Source organism: Diaphorina citri, unplaced genomic scaffold (genome assembly GCF_000475195.1).
Source record: "Diaphorina citri unplaced genomic scaffold, Diaci psyllid genome assembly version 1.1 scaffold3014, whole genome shotgun sequence".
In the NCBI taxonomy this organism is placed as follows: domain Eukaryota; kingdom Metazoa; phylum Arthropoda; class Insecta; order Hemiptera; family Psyllidae; genus Diaphorina; species Diaphorina citri.
Genome location: NW_007380426.1, coordinates 7,179 through 26,877, shown reverse-complemented (window position 1 = coordinate 26,877; position 19,699 = coordinate 7,179). Strand labels below are relative to the sequence as shown.

Below are 19,699 nucleotides of genomic sequence, written 5' to 3'. Positions count from 1 at the left end.
CTCCTCTTTGAAAACTCGAGCATACTGACAGCCGTTTGTTGGGATTGGATAACCAAAGACCACGTCATGTTTCCGTCGTTATTTGTTGCTGTACGTCAGTCAACCACGCACCCAAGTAAACTGCAACCTCAGAAAGCATCGTTCCAGGCGGTAGCAAACTTTATCAAGAAACAGAAGGTGCATGTCTATTTCAAACACTTGAATGTACAAAATCAAAGTCTTATGAACCAAGTTCTCAACAAGGAGACTGTTCATGTAGATGAAAATCAGAAAAGTCAATTTGCATTGAACATTTTTACAGAGAAGCTCGTTCACGCCCATGTCTATTTCAAACACTTGAATGTACAAAATCAAAGTCTTATGAACCAAGTTCTCAACAAGGAGACTGTTCATGTAGATGAAAATCAAAAAAGTCAATTTGCATTGAATATTTTCACAGAGAAGCTCGTTCACGCCTTAGAGATCAATTCCAACAAGGATGTGAATCTTGCAGGGGAGTTCATGCGAATCATTTATGACTGGTGGTGTATTGTAACTGCTAATTCCAGCAGATCTCTACTCAAGGATAAATTCAAGCTCTCTATTAGTGAAAAAAATAAAGAACCAATTCACAAGTTGAACACTATTTCCAAGTGGGTCAACACATGGAGGCTACAAGACAGGACCAAATTGAAGTTGAGTCCAGCTGTGTTCTATGTGCTGGGTGAGAACTGTGCTGGATATAAACAACTTGCTGAAAGTTTACTCAGGGATTACCTCATTGACCAATTCTTCTTGGGAACATTTCAAGTGAACTTACCTAGCGACCTTGGCTTCATCACATCCTCACTAGTGGAGACTTGTAAATTTCCTTCCAAATAACTCTCACTCAATATTTCATTCTCACATCAGGGGCAAAATCTTACACTTCTAACAACAACACCATCCCTCAAGAATTGAGCACACGTGTGAAAATTGGATGCTTTTGGTAACAGATTGTAGCCAGAAGAAGCAATGAAAATGACAAAAAGACTGGCCACACAAATTGCAGGTCCTCAGGCTGCATGATATTATAACGGCAAATGGTAACTGGTCTAGGAATTCAGAGTTGGAAACAAAATGATTAACAGTCAAAAAGCCAGGCAATGACAAAAAAAAGAGAGAGATAAAATTGATAGAATTTTCCTCCTGTAATCCTGTTTTGAACTTTTTTTCTGATAAGGATTGGGGATTTGGGGCAGTTGGACCGGTTGGACGATTTGTATAATTGTATTATTTGACATACCTTTAACTTAAAAGCAATTGACATGTTAGTGTAAGTTGACGTACGAGTATTTTATATATTCCACTAAGTAATTGACACTAAGGAAAAAAGGTATTGTTGTGCAGATAAATAAATAATTAGGTACCCATGTCCCATGTATCTACAATAAAATATCAAAAGTGGAGAAAAATTTTCTTCAAATCTTTACCCAACTGCCCCATTTGACAACATCAGCATAGTTCTTGCATAGGAAAATCAAGGGTAACGTAGATTGCACAAATATTTTATACCTCTTTGGAAATTTTATTTTTCGAGGCAAACACTTCCAAAGAGGTTTCGGACGTTAAAAAACGCATCAACGAAAAATTTCCGAAAGTCCAAAAAGCTGAAAGAAGAAGTTTAATTTTTGATTTGACTTTTCTAGTATTTCATTGACAGATAATTCTTTGCTTGGTTTCAGAAGTGAATTAGATAATCTAATCTGCTGATTGTCTGGACTTTTGGCCATTCCGACCAGGTATGGTACTATTAAAATTATGATCTAAACTCTGTATCCCCTTGGGTCTTGTGTTAAGGTGGTAAATGGAATTCAAAAATCTCACCAGAAAGTTGAGAAAGCTAAACGAATCAAAGGCAATCAACGTAATTTAAGAGAGTAAACTACTGATATATTCCTAAAAGAAGTTCAAATCACAACTTACCGTGTTACTACCTAAGAAATTGCCTCTATTGTAAACCACTGCTTACACAGTTCACTGATGGCTAAATGTTCTACTGGTTTACTAGCATCCTTAGATAGATACTTACATATTCTCTCAAAGGTAAATAATAAACCTAAGAAATTGCCTCTATTGTAAACCACTGCTTACACAGTTCACTGATGGCTAAATGTTCTACTGGTTTACTAGCATCCTTAGATACTTACTTATTCTCTCAAAGGTAAATAATAATGGAATAGAACAGTCGCATCACCAGAAAGTTGAGAAAGCTAAACGAATCAAAGGCAATCAACGTAATTTAAGAGAGTAAACTACTGATATATTCCTAAAAGAAGTTAAATCACAACTTACCGTGTTACTACCTAAGAAATTGCCTCTATTGTAAACCACTGCTTACACAGTTCACTGATGTCTAAATTTAATGTTCTACTGGTTTACTAGCATCTTAGATACTTATTCTCTCAAAGGTAAATAATACTGGAATAGAACAGTCGCGCTTACTTGGGTGATGTTTCAAAGTCATAGAGTAGGAAAAATGAGGACCAACAGAATTTTTCTTTTTCTTCTACAACTTCTAGATCCCGAGCTAAATCAATTTAAAAAATACCTGTAAATCGTAAACTTTGACGTCACTGCATATGCTCTCGTAGGCGATGACGTCACATCAAATGTCCCGAGCAAAGCTCCCTCGCAGTTAACACATTAATCTGTTTGTGCACATTCATTTCTGTGCAATTCATGTTTGTGCGCATACATTTCTGCACATTTCCTGAAGTCTGACGGACTCTGACGGAAAATAAAAATTGAATTTTTGACCTATTACAGTTATTATTTTGGAGTTTTGACCTCAGATTTGGTTTTTTCCAACTTTTTACATAGGAATCGACAATTTATTAATAATTTTTACCCATTTGCAACTGCTCCATTAATGATGGGTTAAAAAGAAACAAAAAATCTAGCTAGGACCATGATTGCAGATTAAACCCAGAAGTTGAACTCATGGATCAAGTAATTTGATGGGTTGATTTTAAACTTTTCAGCTTAGCTTAAAATTGATGTTTAGATAGGATTCGCGGGCCAGTGATTGTTCTAAGTGCTCAGGTTCTGTGGTCCCCAATATTCGGACTGTATTACTACATACATATTATATCTAATCTACACTATAGTTCTATAAATAATAGATGAATAGTAGAGATAGAGTCTTGTTTGTTTGTATAATAATTATTCCATGGTTTGGGCTTGTACTGCGCTGGTTTTTATTGGTAATTTTCTAATTATGTGATGAGCGTCAAATTAGATATAATCGGGAAATGAGGGAAATCCAAATTGGTGAGTACATATATTATGGTCAAACACATGTGTAAGTCCATAATTTATTGAAGTACATACCTATTTGTAGGTACGTTTGCGTTTTTTTTTTCTGTTTTCCGCGCTTGTAATAATAATTGATTTCAATTTTGGTTTTAATCACATGCCTTCAGGCACACTCCATTTGTCAAGGGTTTAGGCATTGCCTTGCCCTTGGGATCAATTTAATTTGAAGAAACCTATTTACTGATAATAATGATGGATTTCAATTTTGGTTAGCAAATTATAGGTAGATAGGTGATAGTTGTCCTATCCGTCATTTTATAATTGTTTTATAGGTTATGTACGATGTTGTGGTTCTAGAGATAGAGCGATCAGTGTGTGAAATGTGAAATGTGAATGAGTGAATGGATCTCGTTCTTATAATATAAGATTTTCTAATTATGTGATGAGCGTCAAATTAGATATAATCGGGAAATGAGGGAAATCCAAATTGGTGAGTACATATATTATGGTCAAACACATGTGTAAGTCCATAATTTATTGAAGTACATACCTATTTGTACGTTTGCGTTTTTTTTCTGTTTCCCGCGCTTGCAATAATAATTGATTTCAATTTTGGTTTTATAATAATGATGGATTTCAATTTTGGTTAGCAAATTATAGGTAGATAGGTGATAGTTGTCCTATCCGTCATTTTATATTTGTTTTATAGGTTATGTAGATTTGTTTTATAGATTTTTGCATCTCTGGAGACCACGAAAACAAATACCTACCTAACTGTGAGAGAGCAATAGAAAGTGATAGTTACGTTGATGAAGTAAGGAAGCTAATCTCTGGAGACCTGGAGACCACGAAAACAAATAACTGTGAGAGAGCAATAGAAAGTGATAGTTACGTTGATGAAGTAAGGAAGCTAATCAGAATAATCTCACACTCCATACGTAATTATATTATAATACGAATAAAAACAAAATGGTTATCTAGTTATACATAATACACGATAGGCCTCTATTATTATAATTACTTGGGCTTGGCAGCTAATCATATATCTGGTTTTCCCGATCCCGCAACAATGTTTGAGGTTTGAGTCCCAAACCAGATTGAGTCGTCCATCCTCGATGTTACGAGTATGCAGAAAATAGCCAACCACCGTCACCACCTACCTAGGAAGTTAACCAGGGCCTACCACAAAGAGGTTTTGGTCTGGTCCCATACACCCCGGGTAGCTCCTTAAGGAGGTCCAAAACCAGCAGTTTACGAATTGTTTTGAGGGGAGGCCCATTTTTGTAGTTATCCGCTGAATCTAGTTAGGACAAGGAGGCCCAAAACCAGTAGTTCGTTAAGTGTTGCTACGAGAGGTCCATTATTAGAGATAGCCCCGAAGCCTGTTTAAATAAAGGAAGCCCAAAAGCAGCCGTTTGTGATGTGTAATGTGTTGCAAGGAAAGGCCCATAGTTGGAGATAGCCCCAAAGCCCGGTTAGTCCGTGGACGGTCCTGGAATTCCTGGAAATGTCCACAATAACACACGTAGTTCGTACTTTATGGTTCTTGAGGTCTCTTAGGTGTGGACCTACACCTTTGTCATAATTATCCGGACACCTTGTTGATTATCTTCCAATAGTGTATTATTACACCTAATCTTACGTTAGGCCGTTAATAATGCCTATCACACAATACATAGTTACAATACTGCAGTGGTGCATGTACTGGTGTACTCCATAGAAACTAGAGGACTGTTTAATTGTTGGCAAGTGTCAGCATTATTTTATGTTTAATATAAACCAATGTGGTTAATTATCATTGTAAATCCCCCCCCCCTCGTTACTTTCTATTATTTTTATTGTATTTCACTTCGTTAGGCTAGGAGCCTCAGTTTTTATATTATTTTCTAAATAGATTATGGAACTAATTCATAAAAAATGTACATTGTTTTTGACATTTTTCATCAATCACATACGAGATCAAGTACATAGAAATCTAGTATTTTTCACAATAGTGTATCTAAATATCGTTTAGTGTAAATGTTCTAAACTTTAGAGTCTAAATTCTAGTTGATATTCATATGACAGTAAAGTGGTGTGAAATCTGTAGGAAAGTAAATTCAAGTTTTTTTTTTGCATGTGAGTATTTCCCCTCTTAGTTTTCAGATTCTCAAATTTATTTTTTTATTTAATAAACAAATGTAAATTGTGTACACATATTCAATTCTCACTCTTTTTTGTGTTGAAATTTTTTCTACAAGAGAAAAAAGTCGTATCGAAATACGCGTAGGAAATAATACTGAAAGAAGGGTGGTAGACCAGTTTTATATTTGAATCGTAGGTATTTGGGGTAAAACAACTTTTTAGTCTCATTCGAACAGATTAACAAGATATATTCTATTCTACAGAGTATTTTTGACAGTTAAAGACGGATGTTCACTAAAAAGTATTAAAAAGTGAGAGCAGTTAAAAGATTCAAAGTAATGGGAATATCAGTAGGATTTTTATCACCTTTTACAACTCATAACCATAAAATAGAAAGATCAGTCTTCGTGTTAATTAGTTACTATCTATTGTTACTACTATAACAGTAGGTACTTACTAACTGTGCATAATTATAATAGGTGCTTACCTACCATGTTTTACCTATGCATCTAGGTACGAACCTAACACTGACAATTGTACTTTTTGTATCATTTTGTAAATTTATTTGGTTCAAAATAGGTAGTTGTAGTCCATTTCTGTAGGTAAAATGGTCCTTATTTGACACATAGATGTTTTAGTAAAAGTATTTCTTCCTACATATTTTTTCATGTTTGGAAGGTTGGAAGCCTTTCTACGAGACTATTAAGGAAGATTTAATAGGTTAGACTTAGAATACGATTAGAGGAGTCTTTCGACTGTTAAGGCAATAAACAAATTATGCAGTCCGATTTGAGATTTTAAATACCTATTTAAATCTATAGTTTTACAGAATGTTTAGAATCCTACAGAGTTATGATTTTTTTTTTCTTAGATTTCATAATACCTAGCTGAACAAACTTTAGTAGTTGGTAGGTAGGTACCCTTCTATGGTATACCTACCAACACTTACAGGTCATATGCAAAAAAGAATTGTCTCTAATTATATCCTTTAAAACCATATGTCCAGTTGCCATTGGTCAACTTACGTCAGAGACCAACTGTACGAGGGCAGCCAACACTTGTTTATGATTCATAATGGATATCTAGCAAAGTAATTATCTCATAATTCTCGAATCAATTTACCAAGCACCAATGGCAGATATATGTAGGTGTACCACCTATTATAAACGTATGATATCGCACTATGTACTTTGAAATAGGTAGATAAGTTGATTCACTTAGGTATCAGGTAGGTAGTTGGATTCATAAAACTAGTAATTGCAAAAATGGCATGGGCTATATTGGGTACAATCAGCACACACGAAGGCCCCAGGCCGAGGCTAATTATAACTACTTTAGATTTAGGGGTATCATAAAGTTCTTGATACCTATTGGTAATCAGGTAATGGTAAAATGATTTATCTAATGACCACGATAGTGCTTGACATCGCCAAGTCACTAAATCTCTCTTGAAAGGGCTGTTGGATGAACTGAGTCAAGTAATTAATGTATCGTATCTTGTTTCATCATCATCACAATTAATTTATCTATTACCAGGGAAAATAAAGTTTCAAGTTTGCCGGATACCATTCTACCTCTGTAACTCTGTACTGTACCTATTGATCTATCCTGGTGTGTCCTATTGTGCTTTGTGCTATTCTTGTAAAGCAATATCAAGGTCCAAGCTACTCTCTAAGTCCATTATCTATTACATGGAGATCAGTATGATAAATAGCTAAATATTCGACTCTAATGGTATCGGTCCGTTTTGCAGATCGCCCAGAAATGATTGAAAATATCGGTGAAAAATAAATACCTAGTTTGGTTAAAAGTGTGAAAATGGCCGTTCTTCACTGGTGTTGGTATATTCAATCCCCGCAGGAACACTTACCAAGTTTCCTAGTTACCTACTAGTAGCCCCCTGTCTATGTATAATTTGGAGCACCCTTCCCCCCCAGGCGAAACCTTAAGAGAGACCAAAAGTATAGGTAATACGTAACTACTGTCACTGATGATTTCGAAGTTCGTACTGAGGTAAATCTCTTTAGGTTTAGGTGTAGGGGCAAACAGCCCTAAAGGATAGGTTGAGCTTATACGAATCTACGAAACCTCTTTGTATTTTATTCTCTTTTTCCTGGCATTTTATTCTTTCTCCCCTTGTTTCTTAGAGTCGAATTCATAATGAAGGTGAATGTCATAACAATCTCATAAATATCTTCATACCCGTACATAATCCTACAAGAACTTCTTCATACAGCGACAGTCACCAATAACTCACAAACACCCTACCCATAAATTGAATTATTCATACTCAATGGATAAGCCGCAAAGTCCCTTACCAATGAGCTGAATAAGAGTAATGAGACACACATGCACAAGCAATAACTCACTCACTTATAAGCTCACTCGTTGAGCAGAAAAAAATCACCTTAAAGTGACTTCTTTCGCTCGATCTCCCACTCATTTCCTTTTGTCGAACTTAGTTCCTTTTTGAATATTTCAATCATTAAAACCATCTAAATATTATCAAATAAATATTGACGGCGCAAAAGCACGAATCGAACCCGCGACCAAGCCCTTACAACGTATTTGCTCTACTCTCCTAAGTAGTAGGCTGGCTAGGCAGAAAATTCTTTTCTTTGACTTAAAGAAAATTGATCTTTCCATAGGTAATTGATTTCCTTATTCTAACGCCAGATGGCTGAGACTATGTTTGTTGATTTATGATGATTTGCAATTCATCACTTACCTATATATATCTTGAATTTTCACCTCTTCATCATAACTAGTACCTTCTTATGGAAGAATAGCTTTACATAAATTTATGTATGTACCATGTACCTATATATAATTGCATATTGTATATTTGTGACATTTGTCAGCTAAATATGCTTATGCTTAGTAGTGCTTAGCGGTATGCTTATAGTAAAGAATTTATTGCTTATTAGTGGATGTGCCAAAACTCCCCTGGCATTCCTTCAATGCATGACGGTAAATTTGAGCGTTTACAGCTAATAAGCGTAAGCACTTAACTATGAAATAATACGAGTATACATGGTATATTTTTCTGGCTTTCTTATAAGTGGTAGGGTTCTCTTGGAGGAGCTCTTCCATCTTTTCTTTCACCGTGATCCTTCAAGATTTATTGGGATGGAAGAGGTCAAGCTGTGATCCTCCAACCACTCGATGTATGCTCCCACGATAACCTGATGATTGCTATTAATTTCCTATTGAACTTCTTCGATTTCGTCTACAGTGAGTATCTACAGTGCACACCTACAGAGTGTCTACAATTTAGCCCACTTGTAGAGTCTACAATTCTACAAGTCTACTGGACAGTCAATTCGATAGGTCTAACTGTGGAAAAGTTCTGAGGAAAATCTAGTCTTTAGGACATCAGGTACACGAGTTGGTAATTTTCCCATTAAAACATTTAAAACAAGAGCGGCCTCTAATCAAAATACGTCTAATTATAATATGTTCCTCTAATTCTGCATAATCTATATTATGGTAGATAATCTAGCGTCAATTAAATTCTCCTCCTCGTCCCCTTTCCCTTTCTTATTCTAATTTTTCTTTAAAGAAGGTAGGTGTAAGTGTATGAGTAAACATACTTAGATAGTAGTTATATGTAAGTTTACAGTCTCTGTGTAGCTGTAGTGTGTAGCTCTATGTGTATAGGTCTATAGGTACGTTCATTATAAATTCATAATTATTATAATTATTGTGGTTGCTAACCGTAATTATCAAGTGGTCTACACAACATTAAAGCCACCCTGTAAGTCATAATAGTAAATAATAATAATAATTGCTCGCTACATAATCTCTCGGAATGAGGCGAACTTGATGGAATCGCCACTCTCATGCTCTCAACCTTACACAATAGACATGGCCAGTTCAAAGTCATCGAGACCGTAATGTGATCATCAGAGAAGTTCAAATGCCATATTGCCATGGCGCCCTTCTATTTTGCCATATTTTAGCAAAATTTGGAAAAATGCCATAAAAAGCCTAGAAAGCCTTTTTTTGCCATACATTTGGGCTTATTTTGCCATATTTTGAGCATTTTTAGGGAAAAATATAAAACTTTAAAAACAAAGAAAAATTTTGTTCTGCAAAAAAATAAGTACTAAAAAATGCCATGTTTTGAAAAAATAGGTAATTGCCATATTTTTCCGAAATACCTATGTAAATGCCATATTGCCATGTTTTTTAGTGCCATATTTTGAAGAAAAAAAAAATAATAAAATAAAAAAATAAGTGCCATATTCTGAACTTCTCTGGTGATCATATACACGGCCAACGATTTTCAATGCAACTCCAAGAGTATTGTTACAAGTTATTAGACTGAGAAAATAGAAAGTCGTAAACTTGAGACTCGATATGTCCCTGGCGTAAGGCTTGGGTTTCACTTTCTGTTTCATTCCCTAGCGTGAGGCTTTGGGTTTCAGGTTTTACTTTCTGTTTCATTGTCCGCTTTGCGGTCAAAAAGTTGCGGATGCTGATTCTAAACGTTTCCCTTTGAACGAGTAATTTTATTGTGTGGGACTTTGTGTGGAGAAGGCAGGAGGGACCCTCATTTAAGCTGTGTCCTGTCCACACATCGACTGAAACCGTACACACTGCCTCGACAACATAGTTTCACCTCGTCGATCGACCATCGAATGAGTCAATCGATGGCTGTCGACTATGTGTGGACAGTTTTATATACCTATTGGTAATCAGGTAATGGTAAAATGATTTATCTAATGACCACGATAGTGCTTGACATCGCCAAGTCACTAAATCTCTCTTGAGAGGGCTGTTGGATGAACTGAGTCAAGTAATTATTAATGTATCGTATCTTGTTTCATCATCATCATATAGCGACAGTTTTATATTTGAATCGTAGGTATTTGGGGTAAAACAACTTTTTAGTCTCATTCGAACAGATTAACAAGATATATTCTATTCTACAAAGTATTTTTGACAGTTAAAGACGGATGTTCATTAAAAAGTATTAAAAAGTGAGAGCAGTTAAAAGATTCAAAGTAATGGGAATACCAGTAGGATTTTTATCACCTTTTACAACTCATAACCATAAAATAGAAAGATCAGTCTTCGTGTTAATTAGTTACTATCATTGTTACAACTATAACAGTAGGTACTAACTATGCATAATTATAATAGGTGCTTACCTATACCTACCATGTTTTACCTATATGCATCTAGCTACGAACCTAACACTGACAATAATTGTACTTTTTGTATCATTTTGTGAATTTATTTGGTTCAAAATAGGTAGGTGTAGTCCATTTCTGTAGGTAAAATGGTCCTTAGACTTAATTTGAAAAAAGATGTTTTAGTAAGTATCGACATCGTGGTCGATGGTTGCTAGACGTCTTGTAACTGTTGTTCTAAAAAGTTCTCGGTTCATTGCCAGCTCCTTGCACTCTTCATAACTTCTCAGTCTCACTCCTAACCATTCTTTCACATCGTCCAGCCACATTCTTCTTGATCGTCCTCTTGGTCTTGGTCCTTCAACATCTCCTTCTATGATATCCAATAGTAGTTGACGTAAAGACTTCGACGTAATTTATTCTATTCTATTTTCTATTCTATTCTCGCGGACGGCGAAGTTTTTATCATTATGGTATGCAAATTTCGTACAAATAAACAATCAGCTTGAAAACATATAGGAGGTAAGTACCTACGGCAACTTTAGTGTCGAAACTGAAATAGACCGTAAAATCTGGCAGTTAAGCCCCTTATGTTCTGAAGCGGTTCCCAAACTATGGCCACTAGGTATTAGAAATTTTAAATTCTCAAATTTGTGACAAATAAGCATGTGAATAGTCAATCCTATGTGATTTTTAACGCCGAACCGAATGGTGCAACTTCTAACACTATTGGACTTGCAGTTTAAAAGTTACGGGTTTGATTCTCCCCTGTGTGAAAGGATTTTGGTAGTTTTTTTATAAATAGATTAAATCGGCATGCAAATAGGCACTTTTAGGTTGAACGCCCTGTATGAATTCGACCCTTAGTCTTCCAAACAGCCACCAAAAGGGGCTGATGACTCAAGACCCTTAGTCTTCCAAACAGCCACCAAAAGGGGCTGATGACTCAGTCAACGGCATTTCATAGGAAAATTGTTTACAAATGTCTAGGTGAGAGGTAAAAGTGTGAGCATTAAGCGTCATAGTAGGTTAGGCCTTAAGGTCAGGACAGTCTAGTTAGCCTGAAGGGTAGCGTAATTGCCTTGTAAGTGCTAGGTCGCTGCTTCGAATCCCGCTCGGTCTGAAATTTATCATCTAGCGGTAGCAGATCTAGATCTGTCTGATGCAGGTGAGAGGTAAAAGTGTGAGCATTAAGCGTCATAGTAGGTTAGGCCTTAAGGTCAGGACAGTCTAGTTAGCCTGAAGGGTAGCGTACTTGCCTTGTGAGTGCTAGGTCGCTGGTTCGAATCCCGCTCGGTCTGAAATTTATTATCTAGCGGCAGCAGACCTAGGTCTGTCTGATGGTCTGACCGTGAGAGTGGCCGGCACTAAAGAGATAAGGTTCGTTCTCGGAACGACTGGCTTTCTCCTGTCCCCCTTCTCTACAATATCAGGACGACATCGACAAGACCTCCGTTATTATACCTACATAGTTCCCTCTATCAACAAACCTCTATTCCTCCATCCACTACACTTGTTTTGGTTGATATCTAATACATTCTTCACTTGTAGTAGAAGCTTGATTAGCCTGACATTCAATACACAAGTCCATGATGTGGTTTCTACAGATAGCACAATTGCTATAGTACCTCGTATAGGCAACTGCTGAGATATCTATGTAGGGTTTCACAATAGTTCACATTTATAAAGCTCAAATTCAGTTCAAGTCTGAAAGTAAAACTTTAAGTAAACTTATAGCTTATAACTTATGTTTACCAGGCGAGCGTCTTGACCACTACGCTACCGAGGCAGGTGACCACTACGCTACCGAGGCACTTATACAAGGCTTTTGTATTAAATTCCACGCGAATGTAAAATCCTGACCGATTTTGGTTCAAAATGAAGTTAATAACTTTGCTGTAAGCATAAAGCGGCAAGATGGAAACATAGTAACGCCCTGTGCTTGTTTTATTATGAAAAAAAAAAAACCTACAATAAAGCCAGCTTACTGCTTATTATTTATCGCCTCGAGATGTTTTTAAATTGTTTCTGAAAAAAGTTTGAAAATTACAGCAAAATGATCTGGAAACGTGTAGGTATTAATGATACTAATACTATAAGATCTACATTCAGTGGTGGAGAGTAAGTAGAGCTTCTATTATTTATCGCCTCGAGATGTTTTTAAATTGTTTCTGAAAAAAAGTTTGAAAATTACAGCAAAATGATCTGGAAATGTGTAGGTATTAATGATACTAATACTATAATATTTACATTCAGTGGTGGAGAGTAAGTAGGGCTTTAGGTGCTAGGGGGTTAGGTGCCACGTAGGCCAGGTATTCATGACAGATTATGCCTGACAAACATATATACTAGTAAACATAAGCCTGTCAGGTAAAACTGTCATGCAAAACCTGACTTACCTGACGTGAGTGGGTGGCCTTACCTATACCCTACTTACGACACACTTGTCCTGAGTTTCATCCGATATTATGAAAAAAAAAAAACCTACAATAAAGCCAGCTTACTGCTTATTATTTATCGCCTCGAGATGTTTTTAAATTGTTTCTGAAAAAAGTTTGAAAATTACAGCAAAATGATCTGGAAACGTGTAGGTATTAATGATACTAATACTATAATATTTACATTCAGTGGTGGAGAGTAAGTAGAGCTTCAGGTGCTAGGGGGTTAGGTGCCACGTAGACCAGGCATTCATGACAGATTTTTTGTGCTTCAAATAAGTCTCACTAATGATTCATGTTGAAATCCAGACCCAAAAATAAAATTTAGAAATACCTATCCATTTTCACCCCGGGCCCGGGGGCCATCAGGATGATATTTTATTTCCGGTTCCTTCAATCCCTTCTCTAATGACATTTTCACTCTCTATTCTCGCGGACGGCGAAGTTTTTATCATTATGGTATGCAAATTTCGTACAAATAAACAATCAGCTTGAAAACATATAGGAGGTACCTACGGCAATATTTTTTCCGCTTTGAATGCTGATGAGGTGAGAGGTAAAAGTGTGAGCATTAAGCATCATAGTAGGTTAGGCCTTAAGGTCAGGACTGTCTAGTTAGCCTGAAGGGTAGCGTACTTGCCTTGTAAGTGCTAGGTCGCTGGTTCGAATCCCGCTCGGTCTGAAATTTATCATCTAGCGGCAGCAGACCTAGGTCCGCAGATTTTATCCTGAACGGATAAGGTTCGTTCTCGAAACGGCTGGCTTTGTCCTATCCTGTCTTCCTTCTCTCTTTGATTTCGGGACCATAAGACCTTGGGCAGTTGCAGTTCCCTCTGCCAAACCTCTTGAAAAAAGAATAATCAAAATTACCTCCTTTTTCTTTCCCTGAGAGGAAGCAAAGTGTTAAGTGTCACCTCACGGCACAAAGTCTCACTCTTGAAGACCTTTGTGACCTGGAAGGTAACCTATATTCCACATTAGTATTCAATATGCTCAGCTCTGATTGGCTGGCATGAGTCCTGTACACACGAGTTCCAAGTAAAACGTGATCTAGATTATAGTCATTGAATATATCAATAGTCCCTATATACAATGGAAGCAAAGTGTTAAGTGTCACCTCACGGCACAAAGTCTCACTCTTGAAGACCTTTGTGACCTCGAAGGTAACCTATATTCCACATTGGTATTCAATATACTCAGCTCTGATTGGCTGGCATGAGTCCTGTACACACGAGTTCTAAGTAAAACGTGATCTAGATTATAGTCATTGAATATATCAATAGTACCTATATACATACTACCTAATACCTATGTATAACCATACAACTATACATAGAGCCATGGACATTGAGTCTAACTAGAATGGTGTATACTATGTAGTACATAAATCAACTGTTTAGCAATGAACATGGTCATAGTTTGGTTCCTATGTAATAAATATTACATAAATGATGCTGCCCGATACAAGTAGATAATATATAGGTATGTGCTCTGGTATGAACATGGTCATAGTTTGGTTCCTATGTAATAAATGTTACATAAATGATGCTGCCCGGTACAAGTAGATATAGGTATGTGCTCTGGTAGATACAGTATGGTCGAAAATGTGTAAACGGTACTGAACATGGTCATAGTTTGGTTCCTATGTAATAAATGTTACATAAATGATGCTGCCCGGTACAAGTAGATATAGGTATGTGCTCTGGTCGATACAGTATGGTCGAAAATGTGTAAACGGTAGTGGGCCAAGTCTTATTAAAAGTTGTTCTTAGAATACTTATCTATGATTATGGAATTTGGGATCAGGCAAATGTGCTTTGCTTTCCTTGTGAGTTCCATTCCATTAAATAAGTTCATCTTGTTTTTTTTTTTATGATCACAAAAAGATTCACTTACGAGACAATCAACCCCTTTTCAATAATTTGAAGGGGAAAAATGTGTAAACGGTAGTGGGCCAAGTCTTATTAAAAGTTGTTCTTAGAATACTTATCTATGATTAAGGAATTTTGGATCAGGCAAATGTGCTTTGCTTTCCTTGTGAGTTCCATTCCATTAAATAAGTTGATCTTGTTTTTTTTTTATATATATATGATCACAAGAAGATTCACTTACGAGACAATAAACCCCTTTTCAAGAATTTGAAGGAGGGTTAACGTTCCATAAATTTGAACCAAATAATGTCTCTAATTATATCCTTTAAAACCATATGTCCAGTTGCCATTGGTCAACTTACGTCAGAGACCAACTGTACCAGGGCAGCCAACACTACTTGTTTATCCGGGCGGGAATCGAACCCGCGGCCTAGCGCTTACAAGGCAGACGCACTACCAACTAAGCTAACTAGGCTGGCCGAGAACAAACATTAATACCTATCTGTTTAGAGTGTTTAGGACAAAGTTTGCCGGGGCGGAAATGGAGCTCTACCCTCCAAGCGAACTAAGCTGGAATGAAACAACTACAATAGAGAAGAACCGAATTCTAGGATCTAATTTTTCTCCACTTATTTTGACGTTTTCAGCACAAAGGCATTGAGATCTGGGCCCGCCCTATTTCTCCTCTGTACGGCAACTATTTCTCCTACGCCATTATCTCTGTTTAGGACAAAGTTTGCCGGGGCGGAAATGGAGCTCTACACTCCAAGCGAACTAAGCTGGAATGAAAAAGCTACGATAGAGAAGAACCGAATTCTAGGATCTAATTTTTCTCCATTTATCTTGACATTTTCAGCACAAAGGCATTGAGATCTGGGCCCGGCCTATTTCTCCTCTGTACGGCAACTATTTCTCCTATGCCATCGCCTTCCTCAACCGTAGAACTGACGGAACCCCCTCAGATGTGGCTGTCACCCTCCAGGAGATGGGTCTGCTCGCCCCAGGTGGCTACAGGATACAGGTAAGTGTTTACTTTCTGTTACCCTAGTTGAGGTGAGAAACTGCAGGGTTTAATTTCTATTACGTTTCTATTGCCCTAGTTAGGATAGGAAACGTCAGGGGGTAGCCTCCGTGGCCGAATGTTGTAGCCTCCGTGGCCGAATGAATATCACACTAGACTTGCACGCCGGAGGTCCCGGGTTCGATTCCCGGCGGAGTCGAAGTTCTTTCGGCTCTGTGCTTAAAGTTCGGGGTGTACTCAGCCTCGTGAGGACAACTGAGTAGCTACTTTAATCGAGTATTAACTTCACCCAACCTGAATGTGGCCGTAAAAAGCCAGCAGAACGCAAGTGTCCGTCCGGATTAGGACAGTAGGGACAGATGAAATTAACAGGCTATCGCCGATGGTGGAAATTCAGGCAGTACCATTGCACACTCTGGTGGAGTTTTTGTTGCCCCGGAAGCTAATACATACAGAATACAGAACTTCGAACTTAACATTTTCTTCTTTTTTTCTCAGGATCTATACGAAGATGTAGACTACGGTATTCTCACCCCTCTGACCAAGATCAAGGTCAAAGTAAACCCCTCCGGTGTGGTCATCCTGAGAGCTGACGTCCAACCTTCGTACAAAGTGCCCTTCCGTCCCAACTATCTAGCTTCGACCACTGCCTACAACCCATTCCTGCAGTACAACACGTTGAAAAAGAAATAAAACCCATGTACCTCCTCCCAGAGCTTTCTGAGGGGACAAAAAACAGTGCCTTTCTTTTTATTTCTTCCTCCAAACCCTCCCTCTATCAACAAACCTCTATTCCTCCATCCACTACACTTGTTTTGGTTGATATCTAATAATTTCCTATTGTCTTTTGTTTTCAGGTTACCCCGAATTCGGCTACTGGCTGAACAGGACAGGCAAGAAAATGGTTTACTCTTGTAGTTGGCCAGTATACCAGATCTACTCCGGAATGACGGTTAGTAAGAAAAGAAAAGAAAAAAAAAACGAAAAAGGCGAAAATTTCGGCTTTCTTTCGACCTAGAATTGGGAAAAAGTTTCCAGACTCTTTAATCACCATGTAGGTAATACCTACCTAGTTGTTAGGGCAGCCACTCACTATCAGGTAGACCTGACAGGTAAGGCTGAAAAGGTCCATCAGTCAGGTCTATCTGATATCTGATGAACACAATCACTCTCAGGTAGACCTGACAGGCGGACCTGATCGGGTGTACTTGTCAAGCCTACCTGATAGTGAGTGGCTGGCCTAATACCTACCTAGTCGTTTTAAATAATACCTTATCTATCTTTCTCCTTTTTCTCAGCCAAACTTCACCTCTATTATCGAGCATTGCAATCTGTGGAGAAATTTCGACGACATCCAGGACTCTTGGCAAAGTTTGGAGAGCATCATCGACTACTATGGAAACAATCAGGACACCATTGTACCAAACGCTGGACCTGGCCATTGGAACGATCCTGACATGGTAAAATCTTACCTTGATTACGATTACTAATAGAAGTTCCCTAAAAAATTCCCTCACAAATATTTCCGTAAAGTTTAACTACAAATAGGTAGCAAAGGAGGTAAAAGCCATGGAGAGAAAATAATCAAAAATGTTGCGCACATTGCATACTTACGATAGATACCAGGCGTTCATACAAATTAAGTTTGAATAAATTGAATTGAATTCAATGTATACGGTCGCGCTGCGCGCTCCCGGGGCTTCGCGGGATTGTGCATGTGGTCGCGCTACGCGCTCCCGGGGCTTTGCGGGGTGTGCAAAACTAATATCGTCCCTGAGTTTGGTCTCGAAGGAATGAAAAGGGAAACTGAAAACTAAAAGCGAGAGCAAAATATGAAACGTAGGAAAAGTTTTGCTGGCCTCAAAGTGTGTTCCCCGTGTATTTCTTATGGGGGGACTAAAAAACGTCAATATCTCGGGAACGGTTTGGAATTTCGGGATTTTCCGATTTTTCCCAGTACCTACAAAAAATAAGGAATCCAATGGTGAAAACCGCATCTTCCTAGCACGTCTAGAAGTGGGTTAGAATTAGTATGAGTGAGTGAGTCAGTGAGTCAGTTTGATCATCGGAACTTTGGAACTCAGCTACGAGCAATCCAAAACGTGCAGATGGCCATGTGGGCCATCCTGGCTGCTCCTCTCCTAATGTCTGTGGATTTGAAGAACCATGCCGGCCAGAATACAAGGGCACTATCCTGCAAAAACCGCAAGATCATCGCCTGTCGAATCAGGACCCCACTGGGAATTCAAGGACGAAGAAGTCTACAAGGTGAGCCTAAGGAAACGACTGGATTTCCAATTATTAGGGATATAAAAAAAAATTGGCTCACTGCGACGGGACCGTAGGCAAATTGTCTAGCTAAGGATAGCTGTTGAGGCTATAAACAAGGAGGAGAACTGACAGTAACACCCTGAACCAGCTAGCTTTGCAGTTTTCAAAGGGTTCTCTCTCGTTTTAAAGAATAAGCACAAGTCCTCATCAATGCGATGGTTGACTGCGGTTCAGGGACGAGCCAATTAAAACATGGGCTAGAGACTATCACCCGCGCTGTATGCAGGAAAATAGAAATAAAAAGTATCCTTGCCAGCCTAGTTAGATTGTTAGGTAGTGCGTCTGCCTTGTTAAGCCGCTGGGCCGCGGGTTCGATTCCACCGCCCGGGGCGGATTTATCCTGATGGGAATAATGTTCGTTCTCGGAACGGGCTGGCTTTCTCCATATTCCTGTCTTCCTTCTCTCTTCGATTTCGGACGATAAGACCATGGCAAGTTTGCCAGACCATGGAAAAACCTCTTAAAAAAAGTATCCTTTCTTTATTCTACCATCACCATACCGGCATCGGTAAAAGAAAGCCAGTTTTCCGAGAAACAAACATACCTATACCTATCTGTTATGTTTAGGATAAAGTTTGCCGGGGCGGAACTGCGAAGCTCTACCCTCCAACGAACTAGCTGGAATGAAAAAACTTACGATAGAGAGAACCGATTTTCTAGGGAACTAATTTTTCTCCATTTATCCTTGAGTTTTCAGCACAAAGGCATTGAGATCTGGGCCCGGCCTATTTCTCCTCTGTACGGCAACTATTTCTGCCTTACGCATCGCCTCTCAACCGATAGAACGACGGAACCCCCTCAGATGTGGCCTGTCACCCTCCAGGAGATGGGTCTGCTACGGCCCCAGGAGGCTACAGGGATACAGGTAAGTGTTTACTTTTCTGTACCCCTAGTAAGGTTGAAGAAACTGAGGGTTTAATTTCTATTACGGTTTCTATTGCCCTAGTTAGGATAGGAAACGTCGAGGGGTAGCCTCCGTGGCCGTGGCGAATTGTATGTAGCCTCGCACGCCGGAGGTCCCGGGGTTCGATTCCGCGGAACGAAGTTCTTTCGGCTCTGTTCGTTGGAGTTCGGGTGCGACTCAAGCCTCGTCAGGACAACTGAGTCAGCTACCTTAATCGATATCTATATAAACTTCACCCAACCTGAATGTTGGCCGTTAAAAAGCCAGCAGAACGCAGAGTGTCCATCCGAATGTAGGACAGTAGAAACCAGATTGAAATTAACAGGCTATCGCGATGGTGGAAATTCAGGCAGTACCATTGCACACTCTGGGTGAGTTTTTGTTACCCCGGAAAGCTAATACATACAGAATACACGAACTTCGAACTTAACATTTTCTTCTTTTTTTCTCAGGTGATCTATTACGAGACGTAGACTACGGGTATTCTCAACCCTCGACCGCAAGGATCAAGGTCAAAGTAAAGCCCCTCGGTGTGGTCATCCTGAGGAGCTGGACGTCCAAGCCTTTCGTACAAAGTGGCCTCCGTCCCAACTATC

At 38.5% G+C, this 19,699-nt stretch overlaps 2 protein-coding genes and 1 pseudogene across 2 annotated transcripts; all 3 read left to right on the top strand.

Annotated features, from left to right (window-relative positions):
- The first annotated feature begins 324 nt into the window (after window positions 1-324).
- Window positions 325-1,369, top strand: LOC113471785. The gene is made up of 2 exons (XM_026831195.1): window positions 325-975; window positions 1,239-1,369. The coding sequence occupies exon 1, from the start codon at window positions 361-363 to the stop codon at window positions 859-861; it is 501 nt and encodes a 166-aa protein (XP_026686996.1). The 5' UTR covers window positions 325-360; the 3' UTR covers window positions 862-975; window positions 1,239-1,369.
- A 2,378-nt stretch (window positions 1,370-3,747) lies between these two features.
- Window positions 3,748-16,606, top strand: LOC113465314. The gene is made up of 5 exons (XM_026831196.1): window positions 3,748-3,766; window positions 4,008-4,177; window positions 15,495-15,569; window positions 15,704-15,868; window positions 16,367-16,606. The coding sequence occupies exons 1-5, from the start codon at window positions 3,748-3,750 to the stop codon at window positions 16,559-16,561; spliced, it is 624 nt and encodes a 207-aa protein (XP_026686997.1). The 3' UTR covers window positions 16,562-16,606.
- A 112-nt stretch (window positions 16,607-16,718) lies between these two features.
- The window catches only part of LOC103519872, a 9,367-nt pseudogene continuing 6,386 nt past the window's right edge, over window positions 16,719-19,699 (top strand).